Here is a 16835-nt window from a genome sequence, read left to right on the forward strand (position 1 = left end):
AATTTGTAGAGAATGGGTGAAAGAACTAGCTGATTATGGACTAAGCAATAGTTAACTATGGTGTTAAGAAGGAACTGATAAAAAACACACTTCACATCTTTCAATTTGATGTCCGAAGAGGAATATCATTTAATGAAAAATTCATACACTCTCTCAAGTCCTCTCTTTTCTCTAGAAGCTCTTTCTTTATATAGCATCATCCCTCATCATTTTCATCGCCACCTGTTCTTCATCTAAGTGTCCACTTGAGTATGTGTCACGTCAGATTTCTTCCTTAGCTTTCCGTGAGTGGTGGTAGCTGGATTGACACTGTTCAGGGATCTTCTCTTGCAGCTAGCGCGCCCCTATTAGTCAATCAAGTTCAAATCTAGTATTGCATGAAATATCTTGTGCTGAAACAGTAAATAGTAAATACTAGTACATCTCATGTACTTGTGTGCTTGTACAGAAACCTTAATGCGGTAAATAGTACACCGATATTGCACACTTGCGTTGAAAATGAAATCCAATGACTTAGCTTTGGTTTGGATAGCATTTGCGCTTTCCCACGGCTGGCGTATGGGGGTTTTTGTAAAAGTCTCGTGCACTATTTATGGAACCTGTAAATACTTATTTTAGCAAATTTTTTTTAAAATTGAGTTCTACAGAACTATTCACATATTTAAAAATTATTTTATTACAGTATTTTCAATAATAAACAGTATCCAAACAGACCCTTAAAAGAAAAACTAGGTCTCACGATACTATTTACACATTTAAAAATTATTTTGCAAGAAAATTTTCAGTAATAAATAGTATCCAAATGGACCCTTAAGAGAAAAACTGGGTCTCACGATACTATTACACATTTAAAAATTATCGCAAGTACTTATTTCAGCAAATTTTTCTTTAAAACTAGGTTCTACAGCACTATTTATACATTTAAAAATTATTTTGTTACAATATTTTCAGTAATAAATAGTATCCAGACGAACTCTTAACAGAAAAACTGAGTCCCACATTACTATTTACATATTTAAAAATTACTTTGCAAGAGAATTTTCAGTAATAAACAGTATTCAAACAGACTTTTAAAAGGAAAACTAGGTCCCACGATACTATTTACACATTTAAAAATTATCACAAGTACTTATTTCAGCAAATTTTTCTTTAAAACTGGGTTCTACGGTACTATTTACACAGTTAAAAGTTATTTTGCAAGAAAATTTTCAGTAATAAATAGTATCCAAACGAACTCTTAAGAGAAAAAATGGGTTCCACGGTAGTGACAGTACTATAAACACATTTAAAATTTATTTTGCAAGAGAATTTTCAATAATAAAGAGTACCATTAGGAGAAAAACTATTTACGCATTTAAGTAAAGAAAAACTATTTACGCATTTAAGTAAAGAAAAAAATTGGGGGGTGGTTGAGAGGCGAGGAACCAATAGCCGCGGGACACCCATCAGGTGTAGACAGCTATACCTACAAACCTCTCATGGACTATGTCAACGAGGGAAGTTTACACGTGGTGCATCGGCACTTCTTTTTTGAAACCGCACGGGGGAAGTGATGCCGGATAAAGCCCCGCAGTCGAGATCCCCATACAGCATAGGGAAAGGTTTAGGGTTTGAACGAGCGCGTGGAATTCCCAGCCCCCACCCCCCAAAAGTTATCTATTTATTTCCAGGTTATTGTATATAAGCAGTTAAACAACTTCATACGAAATCCATGTGGGACTTGTTTTAAAATGCTTTCAAAACAATCCATGTACTTTTCCATGTTTCAATACTCGTTGCTCTTCTTGGCAACCCTCTCTCCTTGCTCTGCAGTCAAGTTTTCCCTTACCTGTGCTGTCCGCCTTTTTGATAGCTCTAGGACCTTCCAAACACAAGTTTGCACAGATCTATACCCAAGTCTTTAACCTTTTCAATCCATCCATTCTTGATCTGGTTAGTACATATATTGATGAACTAGTATCATTAATATAGCATGGACAGTAGTGGACTAAGCTCCAAAAAGTGAGGAGAACAATAAAGAATCCAACTTTTGGTATGAAGATTTCATGTGAGGAATCCTACGAATGCCCAAATGGTGACAAATGAAGGTGTGCACCACGAGAATGTAACTAAACCATGATTATTGCAATACAATTGGGCTAATGAAGCTGATATTACTAACCGGAAGAATAAGCTCCAAGACGAAGCAAAGTCACGGCAAGTGCTGAGGATGAGAGAACAATTGTGCACAGAATTTCCAGACGTTGGATCAACCACTCATTTGCTGAAAAACTATGGAAGTATTGAGTCCCATTTCTGTCAATAAGGTTCAGGTTCTTTAAAAAGAACCGTTCTTCCTCTCCAAAAGCTCTAATTGTCATGGCTCCAGCAATGGATTCAGCGAGGTGGTTTGCAATTAAGGACTTGGCGGTACCATCTGTTCGCATTAACTCTTTTGCGGAAGCAAAGTAGTATCTCTATATTTCCAAATAAAAACAAGTTCAGTATTTATTGTTGAGAAGGCTGTAAGTAACCAGAGAAGAAAGGCACATCCAGATATGGAAAGTGGTAGATTCCCTGTTAAGATCACATAGTCTTGCAGTTATTTCATTATTTACAACACCAAAGAATGTAGTAACCACACTATGTGCGTTCAGAATCATAGAAAATCCTTAATTTCATGGAACACTATCCTCTACATTTCAATTGAAATGTTGATCTGGAGAAAGAGTCTATTTCGCAAGTAAAATTTTATTTCCAGTTCTAATAGTGTATAGAGTCCTACATCGTTTAAAACTTTAAATGATATGACACAGTATAGACCTTTAGAGACAGGGACAAGTGAATGCTTTCTTTCAATCAAATAACCATTGAAAGAATCATTGTGATCATTTTATTGGTGTGTGTATTACCTGCAAGAGCATGGTCAGATAAAACACTGGAATTAATTAAGAGAAACAAGATTGGCCAGGTTAAAATAGATAATATTGCATAACCATTGAAAGAATCATTGTGTTCATTTTATTGGTGTGTGTATTACCTGCAAGAGCACAGTCAAATAAAACATTGGAACTAGGAGAAACAAGATTGGCCAGGTTAAAGTAGATAATATTGCATAGCAAGAGTAAGCGATAATAGCTGCCCCAAGGGCAAAATTTAATTTGAAAGCCACATCAAGGTCGATTGCTGTCAAATCAGATGATACCTACAAAAGTAAACACTAGTGTAAGTCCAACTGAGTTTTTCTAAAGCAAAGCAAACAAATTTTACTCTTGAACTCTTACCCTGTTAACAATCCTTCCCAAAGGCGTTTAGTCATAAAAGGACATTGGTGCCAGGAAAAGAGAGGTCAGCAGTGTAGAAAAAATCGACTGTGATGCCCCAAAACTTAAAACAACAAAGTAAAAGGATCTAAGAATCTGAGAGATAATTAGAATACACCCAATGATTGAGTAAACCGTGATCAGTTTTACTCTATTAACATGAGAATCCTGTATGTGAGTAGCCAACCAGTAGTTTTGAATAATTTGCCCAACTACGTATAGGAGATGGAATATGTTTGCAAAGGAGAAGTACAAAAAGCCCCTATTCTGCTTCAAATACTGTATGTAAGGCTTGAGACCAGTGTTTCCTGTTTCTCTTTCTTCTTGTTTCAGTAGTTGATCTCCTAAAGATGACATTAATTGCTTCTCATTATAGTCCTTCTTGATCTCACTTTTGGAGGGTTCTGATTTTCTAAAAGAAGCATATTTTTCTTGCCTCTCAAAACCAACAGAGTCATGATGTGCATTGACTAGATTTTGAAATTCTTGACTAGAAGCCAGAAACTCATCATGTGTAGAAGTTTTTAGTATTTTCCCTTCAGTCATAAACTGCCAACAAAATGGAGTCTATTTAGTCCAAGAGTTTCTAACAACACGGATAATTGAAAATGTGTAGTAAAATTGGAAATGATATCTTTCAACTATTTTTTAGGTATCAAGACCAGGGTTAAGAAGTACAGGGAAGAAAGTGCCCCCAACCCAGAAGTTAAATGGATACATAAATGAAAGACTGAGAAAACAGCATAGTTTCACTAGTATACTACCGAAACAGAATCAAATGCAAGAAGGAAGTTGACTTGGTGGGTCGCCAACAAGACCGTCTTCCTAGATAGAGCTCCCATCACATATTCCTGGCCACAAGGCATATTAGATTTTCTCTCCAATAGCAAGAAAGAGTACTAGTAGCAAAAACCCATTAGATAAAAATTTAAATAAAAAAAAAATTAAAATTAAAAATATATATAATATATAAATTTAACCAAAGCTGGAGAAAATCTTATTAGAATTAAAATTAGATTTTCCATTGTTAGTTTTTATACAAATTAAATTGTTTAGATTTTTTTTCTTTTGAACTAATTAGTGTTTTTATTTTTTTTTAATATGGTTTCTATTACATATTTTGTATGTGAAAATCTTGAACGTAACAAATTGTAATTGAGCTAAACGATCCCATGCACTTTTCCTATTCAATTTAGGAGATATTATTGAGCCATTTATTCTTTTATTTTTGTTGTATTTTGTAGAATTTCATGGACAGTGATAGTGATTGGTATTGTATATGTAGTGTCCAATAATGATTTCTAAATTATATACATGACAGTAGTGTAATGAGAAACTTGGCATAATCAATATCATTAAAATTGCAAGGAAAATCATTTTAGTACTTCCAAATGTCTTGGTCGAACCAATGTTTTATATATTTTAATAACTAAACTAACATCGATAGTACCGTTATAATTTATCATTCCTGTGCATAAGTATGTGTTACTACTAGTTATTATAATGAAGAGATAACTACAAATTCACTTTATTGTTTGACTTTATTTATAAACAGAATAGTGATAGTTACTCTCATAATAAAAAAGAAGAAAATAGTGATAGTTACATATTGTGTGTATGGTTATATGTAATACTGTTTGTGCAATAATAATTTTTCATGTAAATAATTTTAGTATTTAGAAAGGAATGAATGATTAAATTTTGTTCAATTAAAATTAATTTATGAAATAATTTTTTTTTTTTGGCCATGAATTTTTATTGTATATTCAACTTGGTCCCTGAAAAAAAATTCCTGGCTCTATTTGATTGCCGCTAAACCAGATAAAGCGTCTTGTTTGAACTTTCAGCTGATAGAGGCAAGGCGTGATGAACGGTTTCTGGACCGTTTTCTGTGGAAATCTAAAGTGTTCAAGTGACGTTGCAAAGAGATGCAGTACTGGTCCAGAATTGGACCTTGATACTTACTATGCACCTTTGCAAGGTGAAGAAGCCAATGCCAATGGTGAAAATGTTACTCCTTTTGCCAAAGCTGGATTTCTTAGTACAATGACATTTTGGTGGTTAAATCCATTAATGAAGCATGGTAAGGAGAAAATTCTTGAGGATGTTGATATTCCACAGTTACGACAGGCAGACCAAGCTCAAACATGCTACTTAATGTTCACAGAGCAACTAAGCAAACAGAGACAAAAAGCAAAATATGAATCTCCTTCAATGTTCTCAGCTATTTTTTCCTGCCAGAAAAAAGCAATTTTAATTTCTGGATTCTTTGCATTGATCAAGGTGCTCACAATGTCCGCCAGTCCATTGTTTCTAAAAGCCTTCATTGAGGTTGCAGAAGGCAAAGCAGCTTTTGAATATGAGGGTTATGCACTGGCCGGAGGGCTCTTCTTGGTGAAGTGTTTGGAGTCATTCTCTGACAGACGATGGTTCTTTCGATCCAGAATGATTGGGCTCCAAGTAAGATCCTTTCTTTCTGCAGCAATCTATCAGAAGCAACTCCGACTCTCAAATGCTGCTAAGGTGACTCATTCTCCTGGCCAGATAATGAACTATGTCACAGTAGATGCCTATAGAATAGGTGAATTCCCATATTGGTTTCATCAGATATGGTCAACAAATCTCCAACTATGTCTTGCATTAATTGTCATCTGGTATTCTATAGGGCTAGCAACTGTTGCAACTTTAATTGTAGTTATATTGACGGTGGTTGCAAGTTCTCCATTAGCTAAATTGCAGCATAAGTATCTGGCAAAACTTATGGTGGCACAAGATAAGAGGTTGAAGGCCATTACAGAAGCTCTTGCAAATATGAAGGTCTTGAAGTTGTACGCATGGGAGAAACATTTTAAGGATGCAATAGAAGGGTTAAGGAAAGAAGAATCCGAGCAGATACTTGCAGTTTTAACACAAAGGGGTACTATTTGATTTTTTTTGGTCATCTCCCATTTTAGCAGCAATTGCCACCTTTTGGGCATGCTACTTCCTTGGAATTCCACTCTCTATTAGTAATGTATTCATGTTCCTAGCAACTCTGCGCAATGTTCAGGAGAGCATTCGGATGATCCCTGATGTTGTTGCAGTGTTTATTGAAGCAAAGGTTTCATTAACTCGGATAGTGAAGTTTCTTGAGGCGCCAGAGTTAGAGAACAAAGGTACAAGCCAAAAGTGCGATGGAAAAGAGCTTGGGCAGTCCATATTTATCATGACCACTGAAATATCATGGGAGACTAATTCGGCGAATGCCACGCTAAGAGACATAAATTTGGTAGTGAAACCTGGAGAAAAGGTTGCTAGTTGTGGAGTGGTTGGATCCAGTAAATCGACCCTTTTAGCTGCAATTCTTGGAGAGGTGCCAAACATCAAGGGCATAGTAAGTAATCATTTCATTTGTCATCATGGCATTGTATATTTTACGTTTTTCATGAGACTAAGGTAGCAAATTTCCTAGGAGGAATATGATATTCTTCCTTCATTTTCTCTTGTTACCCTCTACTAAATTTCTGTATTTGCCTGCTTAACTATATGCATCCATCAGTGTAGACATATAAGTTCTTAATAATGCTTTTGGGGCCTGTTTTAGGTTAATGTTGAGGGAAAGATAGCATATGTTTCTCAGACATCCTGGATCCAGACAGGGTCTATACAAGAAAAAATTTTGTTTGGGTCCCCCATGGNAAAAAAAAAATAAAAAACACTAATTAGTTCAAAAGAAAAAAAAATCTAAACAATTTAATTTGTATAAAAACTAACAATGGCAAAATCTAATTTTAATTCTAATAAGATTTTCTCCAAGCTTTGGTTTTAAATTTATATATATCTATATATATATATATATATATATATTTATTTATTTATTTATTACCTATGTTTATTTATATTGTACTCCTCGTTTTTAACATTAAATTAACTCACTTAGTACAAAAAATTTTAAAATTTAAATTAAATGGGACACATGATGCAAAATTAAACTCTAATTGAAATCTAATAATTTTTACACTAAGAGAGAGTTTGGATACAGCTGAAATAGGCTGTGTTTGTGTTTTCTATGGGTCTCATGCATTGTTCACGAGACCCACAAGTACAGAATTTGACAAAATCAATTTTAAAACTAGGTCTCACAGCACTATTCACACATTTAAAAATGATTTTGCTATAGTATTTTTAGTTTTCAGCAATAAGCGGTATCCAAATAAAACCTAAGGGTGTATGTGGATACTGTTTATTTTACTGAAACTAAAAAATTATTATTGAAAATACTGTAGATAAATGTAAAAGTTTGTTGAAATAGTATAGTGAGGCTCATGAATAATGCTAAAAAATGCAATGAGGCCCATGAATAGTAGCAAAAATAAATTGAATAGTGAAATAATTTTAATTTTTCATTTCAATCCAAACGAACACTAAGAGTCTGTTTGGGATTTGCTAATTTTGCTAAAACTGAAAACTTTTTGCTGAAAGTACTATAAATAAAGGTAAAAGTTAGCTGAAATAGTACGGTGTGACCCATGAATAGTACTAAAAAGTTCAATGGAGCCTATGAATAGTAGCAAAAATAAACTGAATGGTAAAATAAGTTGGCTTTTTAATTTGGAGCCAAACACACACTAAATTAACTCACTTAAAACAAAATTTTAAAAGTTTAGATTAGATAAGACACATAGTGTAAAATTAAACTCTAATTGAAGTCTAATTTGAAATCTAATTGAATTTCCTCTCATATTTACCTATTAATATATATATATATAGATTACACATATTACTATTATCAAATATAGATATAACATAAACAAAACATAAGTATAATAATAAACAAAAACAAATAACAATACATTGTTATTAAAACTAAAGTATAATATATAATAGTAAAATATTAAAAGTGAAGTTGCTAGAGCATTAGTATTGCTAGTGCTAAAAACCTAAATTACTATTTTTAGTACCACAAACAACAAAATACATGCTACATTAGTGGTGGCATAGTTAAAAATTTTAACAACCTTGCTACATTAAACTGCAATCTTTGGTAGTTTACTATAGTAACAAAGACACACAAAAAAAAAATATATATATATATATATATATTTGTTTATTCTTTGTCTCTCTCTTCTCTCATTAAAAAATCATTTTCTCTCCTTTTTCTCTCCCCGGTCTTCTCTCCTTCTTTCGTTCTCTCTTTTTTCTCTCCAGCACTCCCCCTATCTCCCTTTCGACTGAGCCTTTCTTCTTTTCGTGGTGTCACCTAGTTTGTTGAGATCGTTGGTGTGAGTTCATGGTGGTGGCCGATGTGGGTTTGTGGTGTGGGTCGAGTTTGTCTAGGTTTATGTGGTTGGGTGGTTTGGATCAGTGGTTTTAGTGGTGCTGAGAACATTGTGTGGTCCAATTGTGTTGATTGTGTGGTGTGGGTTTTGGCTTTGGTAATGGTTGGATCGTTGATTGGCTTGTAGTGGCAAGTCACGCTGTGGGTTGCTGTGGATATGGTGGATCGTTGATCAGGCCATGTTTGTTTGATTATTGTTTGATGTTGTTAGGGATTGGAGATTTGGGTTTAGGTTTGAAATGTGGGATTTTGTGGTGGTGTGTGGTTTGATTTTAGCTTGTGGTTACGGTGGTGGTGGTGGTGGTGGTGGTTGTGACAGTTGTGGGCTGTGATTTGTGGGGGTGTGAGTGTGGGTGGCAGTGGTGGTGTGGGTTTGTTGTTTGTTCACAAACAGGTAGAGGCAGAGAGAGAAAGAGGAAGAATAAATAAATAATATTTAAACGAAGTAATAATAAATATATAACTATTGATGATGAGTCTATTGTTAATTGTGGTGTTAAAATTGATAAAATAATTTTTTAAGTTGCTAAAAACTAAAAAAAAAAAAAAATAGCATCACTATTGTGGATGCTCTAAATCACAACTTTGTCAATGGATAAATATATTTGATAGCACGATTACCAAAAATAAATATAAAATAAAATATATTCACAAAATAATAAAATAATACTGCATGCAACTTGTAAAACACAAAATATTTCTTAGCTGTCAAAAAGTTTATTGATAGATTTTATACACTATTTTCCTTTTATACAGTTGGAAGTCTCAAAGTCCATAGATATACACTAATTTCTTCTTATACAGTTGAAGTCTCAGTAGACTTAGTAATTTTTTTTTTTTGCCAAAGGTAGATATCATTGAAACCAGGGACAGAACCAGGATTTAAACTTAGGAGGGCGAAAGCATGAACAAAAAAAATTCTAGTGACATGGTTTGTTTTTTTAAAAAAAAATCATGGTAGACAAAACAATTACACTTTATTACCATAAATATTTAAGTCAATAAGGAAATAATATGAATCAAAAANGGTAGACAAAACAATTACACTTTATTACCATAAATATTTAAGTCAATAAGGAAATAATATGAATCAAAAAAAAAAAGAAGAGGACTTCAGATCTCCAAATTTTGGATAATTAAAATTAATATGTTGATTTTATCACATTGATCAACTCACCAATATGATAAACTCATACTTTTGGATGCAACTAAAAATCACTCTAATGAAGTTTTCAAAACTTTGTTTGAGGATTTTAAAAAATTGGGATATTAATAGCAAGAGTTGGCAATGCTACATCATCAAATTTAAGAGTTTGCATTTTATCTTTTGAAAGCTTATATAAATAGTAAGAGTTTGCATTTTATCTTTTGAAAAAAAAAATTTAATATTGTAATTGACTTTTCTATAATTTATAAATCAATTAAAAAGTTATATAAATTATTGTCACCCTCGTAAGGGAATTTTTTTTTCTATGAGATTTTTTTTCTATGAAACCAACAAGAAGGCAATTAACAACAGCCAAAACAAAGCCAACAAATTAAACAACCAACAACTAGACACAAAAACTAGCCAGCTCGCTTGAACAAAAGCCAAGAAACCTTGCTAGCAGCTAAAACATTCAAAAGTAACCACATTTAAGAAGGGAGGAAGCTCCCCAGGTGCAAGCAAACCTAGTGTAGAGCTGGACTTTCCCCACTTAGCTAACAAATGAGCCGCTTTGTTACATTGTCTTGGCACTCAAAAGTAATATGAACACAGCTTACTCAGTTATTTACATCTCAAACTTTAACAGACACACAGGGATGTACCACTGCACATAGCACACTGATGAACATATCTGGACGGATCCAACACCGGTCTTAAAGTTTTTTTGGTTGTTTGTTTCTATTTGGAGGGGATACCAGTTATATGGGTCAATGAATGGGCTGAATGCTATTCTTTTTTTGGGTTTCTAATGCCGAGCTAGCATTTCCATCTACACGACAATGACAGCTGCATGACAATCTAATGCCGAGCTAGCATTTCCTAGAGCATATGACTTGCAAGATATTACTTTTTGCATTACAAAATTTACATTGCTAACAGTACTTTCAGTTCCAAAGCTACAAACTGTGAATAAACTCATATGCAGGGGACAGTGAAAGAGGGGAGGGGGAGAAGTAAAATTTTCAGGTGCAGATAAATTGAAACTTATTGCATTTACAAATGAAATTCTTGTAATAAACAAATATATACCTAGGAATTCAAAAACAGAAACCTCATAGATTTCAAGAAAGATGCTCTATATATGGTTATATAGTAATGCTCGAACTGACTGGAATCATGAATATAAGTTGAAAGTATAATGGAACACTACATTATTCATACAAGCTTTCATTACAATCCAAGCAGGAAAAAAAATAAGGAAGTGTATAAGTAAATTTCTGTTTGATTTGTCAGAACAATTTCAAGAAGACAGATTAATAAAGTTTCAAATAACGACTCACTCTACCGTCTAGCAAATCAAATTTCTTGACTGGTTTGCTCTTGGACCAACATTCCTTGGTTTGTCATGGAAAGAAACTTATCCTCTTTTTATAATACTAGGCAAATAACCCGTGCTGCACACGGTATGCGAATTCTCTGATGCAAATAAAAATTTATAATAAAAAATATATATATCCAAATGTTCTTTTGGGAATAGTTTATCTAATTTTTTACTAAAAATATGCTAAAATATACTTGTAATTTAAATTTTTTTGAAAAAATAAGAAAATAAGGGAAAAAGTGGGTTTTTAAAAGCTATACATTTATATATATATATATATATATCTAAAAACTAAACTTTGCTATACTCCTGTTCAATCACATCAGCGCCACATTAACGGCCCATTGACACTTTTTTTTTTTTCCTTCCTTTTGCAATTAACATTTTCCCAATTATTACTCCATCACATTAAAAAAATAAAAAAATAACTCCTTCAAACCTCATTCAAAGACATTTCCAATTAATCTCTCTCTCTCTCTCTCTCTCTCTCAATTATCATTATCATTTTTCAACTTCCCTTTTATTACTCCATCAAGCCAAATCTACTACCATATTCTATTCAAGCTACCGTGTGTGAGTCCCTCTCTCTCTCTCTCTCTCTCAATTAACATTTCCTAACTTTTCAAACTTTCCATTTATTATTCCATCAAACCCAATCTGAAAATATTTCACTCTCCATCAAACCCAATTTGTAACATTTTCCTAATTTTTCTCTTTTCCAGAATTTCAATTTCAATTGATATTTTATTCAAACTTTCTCTACTCTATTACTCTCCATCTCCAATCAAGCATTTATGAAAACCATTTCAATTGTCACACATATCTATCTATAATTTATATCTATATATATATTTATATTTAAAAGCTGAAGCGTAGCATTTATTGTTGATGCGCTTTTGTTGAGCCACATCACATCACATTCACTTATTTTCTACATTTCTTTTTTCTTTTATAAACTTTTCTTCTCCCTATTCTCAAAAAAAATAAATAAAAATACTCTTCTTCTTCTGTTAGTCCACACTACTATTACACTTCTTCTAACATTTCCCCTCATCTTTGCCTCTTTATCTCCCCACTACTATTTACTTTTCCATTACATCCTTCATTATTTTCTCTTTCTTACATTTTGACTCTTCTTCTCCCCATTTTATTTTGTATAAACTTGATATCATTTCTACCATTCAATCCATATTTTTCTCATACAAACTGTGAGTACTCTCTCTCTCTCTCTCTCTCTCTCTCTCTCTCTCTCTCTACTTTCTTTTGGTGTATTTTTATTCATTTTATAACTCTTTTTTTTTTATGGGTTTTTTTTATAACTCTAATTAAGGTTAATGGGTTTTTTTTTTAGTATGTATTTTGTTTTTTTTTTTTTTTTTTTTTAATTTTCTCATCACAAAGTCTTCTCTCTCCCTTTTAAAGTAGCTTTGGTTGAATTTGGCTTAGGTTAATACTTAGTTTTTTTTTTTTTTTTTTTTGGAAATAGGAATTTGAGTTTATATCAAAACACAATCTACATGGTTATGAATTTGAATATGCCTACTTATTGTTTGAATAATAATTAAGTATAAAGTATATATTTTATTCCTTTGGTTCCATTTTAATTTTGGTTAAGATAATATAGTAATTTTGTGATTATTTTTTATTGTTATGATAATCTCCTTATTTCTTAAGAGTTGAGAAATTTGAATAAAAGATTTGAATCTTATAAAGTTTATTTGCATATTAGGCAAATATAACACATTGTGACAGAAGTTAGAAGAATATGATTCACTTTAAAAAATATTAATCAAACACAAAAAATAAAATAAAATAAAATAATAGAATGATATATTTGTGGAGCTAAAAAAAATATATATATTTGTAGAAATTTTTTTTTTTTTAAAATAAGCAATACTTGAAATAATTTATATTTTTTATGTATTACACGCCCCATTACATAATATTTATGTGCAGCTAGTAAAAACTAAAAGTTAAAATCTGAACTTATAAGTTGATATCAAACAGACACTAAATATATTTAAAAAAATTTTAATTTTATTTTCATAATTTTTATAAAGTTAACCGATAATAATAAAGCATAAACATGCATAACAAAATATTACATTTATTAATGCTTAAGTAAAAAGCATTTTAATTTAAAGTAAGACCATTTTTTTAAAATAAATTCATAAATAGAATAGTCACGTGAAAAAGAAAAATTCTTAAAGAAAAAAATGAATTTAGCAAAGAACATAAAGTCATCTATATTAATAGATTGAAAGAGAGGTGATATAATAAAATAAAAAGGCTAAAATATTGTTTTCGTTCTTAAACTTTATGAGAAGTCAGTTTTTGAAATATGTTATATTATCCTTATTAAATATTTAGAACCCTTAAGAAAAATTTTTATGGCTTAATCACTTTTAATACTAAACTAACAACTTAGTACAATATATGTGTTTAGCCAAGTTTCATATTGCAAGCAAGAATAAGAGCAATCTAAAGCAAGTAAAAAGCAATATGAAAATGTGGAAAATAAAACAAACCACATGAAAGCACCAAGACGTGTTTTCAAAGAGGAAAACCCAATTACCTGGGCAAAAAATCCTATCCGCCAACCACCCATTAAAAAACTCCACTGGTATGAATAATTGCAGTACATGGATAACTATAAACCCTCCAAGCCTATAACTCCCTGTGTACTCTAGCCCTCCAGGCTCCAACTAGTAACCAACTTCCCTGAGTCTTTTCTTCATCTAGCTTACTGAAGTCACCACCGTTGAGCTGCCAACGAAAAGCCACCAAAGGATTTCGATTTGAATATGGCTTCTCAAGTTTCCATAGTCATTCACACACTCACAGGGTCTATGTATATGGGTGAGGATGGTGTTTACAGAATCTCAATCAATACAATGACAGAGATGGAAAAGTGAGGTAGGATTTTTGGATTTATCAAGGCAAAAGCTCTCTCTTTTCATACACTTGATAGGCTTCACTTTTCTATCACTCTTCTGGTTTCTAGGGTTTGTTCAACCCTTATCTGAAGCCTTTTGCCATGCTTCACAATTATGTGTATGTGTGCTGGCAGATAAGCAGTGGATAGGTGTAGTGTAGAGATCATGCAACTCGCAACTTGGCTGCGCCCTAAGATTGCAAGGTGAATGACTGCACTCTCATTCAAAACACCTACCACGTGGATCTTATGGCCACCTAGGTCACCTCCTAGTCGCCTCTCGGTCACGATATCTCTAGTTGGTGCATCTTCCAAACTTGAAGGAGAGGCTCAAGTACTCTACCCCAAATTACATATAAGCCTAGGAAAAATAAATCAAACATAAAAAGCATTACAAACAACTTTATCTCACTAAATAAAGCCAACAAATAAAAATGGACTTCTTGTTAGGTTATAGATTGACCTTGGTTAAATAATTCAATTACCCAAATTCATTAATTATGTCAAATTACATACAAATCATGAGGGCACGCACAAATCACCAAATAAACTAAAGTGACAAGTACCAGAAATTAAATTAACATGGTGATTTGTTGACTAATAAGAAAAACCTCTCGTAAAGCAAAAACCTCACCGAGTGATTTTCAGGTCACCACTCCCAAAAATCACTAATAAAAAATCAAACGGTTACAGATACAATGAATCTTACCACTACCCTAGACTATCCCAAAGTACACACCTACAATTGAACCTTCACTCCAATCCCCAACCAAACTTGATCTTGTAAAGACTTCTTCCCTTTGCTCGGATCCCAGTACGTGACTAACTTCTTTGCACGAATCCAAGTATGTGACTAACTCCACAACAACCCTTTGATTGTTGTGATTTATTTTCAACAGCTTCACATAGAAACACCAATAAATTTTTCAATGGTTGGTGCGAGAGACTTTGCTTGGTTACAGACCCAAAGGTGCACAAGAAACATAGCAAGATCTCTTTCTTCTATAGGAGGAGGCTAGGGTTTAAAAAAGAAAACCCTATGAAGCTTTCTAGGGTTAGCTCTTTAGGATTAGGGTTTTCTTTCTCCCTACCTCCTTATTTATATAGGAGCTTTTCTATTCCTATTAGGTTTACAAAAGCTCTCTTACTCCAATTAGGATTTCTCTCCTATTTCAATCAAGATTACATAAACTCTCCTATTCCAATTAGAATTATACAAACCCATAAACAATAGCCAATTAGAATCCAAATGTTGTAGGCTATATTCTGAAATCTCGTAGCTTGATATATCAAAAGGTATCGAGCCAGGTATATATCGAGCTTCATTAAATCTCGATAGATCAACAGGTATCGAAGAGGTATTGGGACTTGTAGATTCAACTTTTCTTGAGCAGTTTTTAAGTAATCTTCATGTCTTTAATGAAACCATTTGTCATGATAATCTTGAAATCATTTAGATCTACTCAATTACAAGTAAAGTGTGTTTTGTCATAAGATATGTCAATACATAAAAAATATGACCATAATACTTCTCTGTATTCATTCTTAAAATTTTATTCTAGTTCATGTCATTCCGTCTATATCTGTTAGTTTTTATCCTAAGTGATCTAACAGAATATTGGTGTGTTATTTTCTTTTTAAGCGTTGTCTAGTCTGACTTAGATAAAATCATTTATTACAAAAAGACCAAATTACCCCTAGTTCATATTTGGTCTCCCTATAGAACCAAGGTCCTCGATTTGACTGAGTTAGGGATGAGAACAAAAAACTCCCAACTTGAATAGTAAGCGTCAATGTACATCATCTACCTTAATGTGTGTTCTCATGTGTCTACCAATCTACCCCACATTGAAAGCAAACCATTGCTTTCTTACGTCTATAAAGAAACCCAATTTTGATAACTTGACCCGTGTTTGTATTAATGGGTTCCAGTTAGTTAACCGGTAAGGTCTCTTATTCTTGAATAAGAAATTTAGAGTTTGAATCTTGCCTGCATAAAAAAGTAATTAGCGTCCTAGTCTAATGATAAAAATTAATTATTGCAGAGAAAAGGAAACAAAGTTAAGCTAAAACAAAATGTGTTTAACGGGACCAGGCAGAGTATGATGATTGTAGAAAGCCAGTTGTTCTTTATATGAACCACGTCAATGATTGCAATCATGTCTGTTTTACCTGGCAATCTAAAAACATGGGTGAATCCACCTGACCTGGATATTTGTTTTTATAATCTTTTTCTTATTCTCTGTTTTTTTTTTTTTTTTGAAGTAAAAAAAAAATGGAAAATTTTTTCCCATTTTCAGGTGTTTGTTTGCATATAAAATGTGGTAAAAACTTGTAAAACGTTTTTTGTTGACCATAAAATCATTTATAAAAAGTTTTACCTTTAAAATTATGGTAAAACATTCTGCAAAAACACATAGTGAGTTCCCCTCACCCCATCTAGTGGCTAGGCCATCAGTCTGGTAAGCTAGGCAACCAAAACTAGGGGTTTTGTGCTTGGAGCCGCCACTTCAGCAACAGATGCCGAGGTTGATCAACAGAGTCGTCGTTCCAACAACCAATGACGACAGTCCAATCACCAAAGACACCTTTTCGATGATCGATGCCAAAGGTTCAATAACCAAAGTCATCGTTCAAGCCACCAGTTCTGATAGTATGGTGGCCAGAGACACCGTTTTGACAGCTAATATTGGTGGTCCGATCACCAAAGATATCACTTAGATTGTGGTCTCTAACAATCCGATCACCGAAGC

The 16835-nt window shown here is 32.9% G+C and overlaps 1 protein-coding gene and 1 pseudogene across 1 annotated transcript; one reads left to right on the forward strand and one right to left on the reverse strand.

The window, feature by feature from the left end:
- Nucleotides 1-4168, reverse strand: part of LOC112033930 (ABC transporter C family member 10-like) — an 8954-nt pseudogene extending 4786 nt beyond the window's left edge.
- Nucleotides 4169-5168: 1000 nt separating this feature from the next.
- On the forward strand, nt 5169-8951 carry LOC136061205 (ABC transporter C family member 10-like). Its single transcript, XM_065767352.1, has 4 exons — nt 5169-6219; nt 6332-6675; nt 6886-6941; nt 8831-8951. The coding sequence occupies exons 1-4, from the start codon at nt 5169-5171 to the stop codon at nt 8949-8951; spliced, it is 1572 nt and encodes a 523-aa protein (XP_065623424.1).
- Nucleotides 8952-16835: the final 7884 nt, after the last annotated feature.

The sequence above is a fragment of the Quercus suber genome, unplaced genomic scaffold (assembly GCF_002906115.3).
Source record: "Quercus suber isolate HL8 unplaced genomic scaffold, Cork oak 2.0 scaffold_797, whole genome shotgun sequence".
Lineage (NCBI taxonomy): Eukaryota > Viridiplantae > Streptophyta > Magnoliopsida > Fagales > Fagaceae > Quercus > Quercus suber.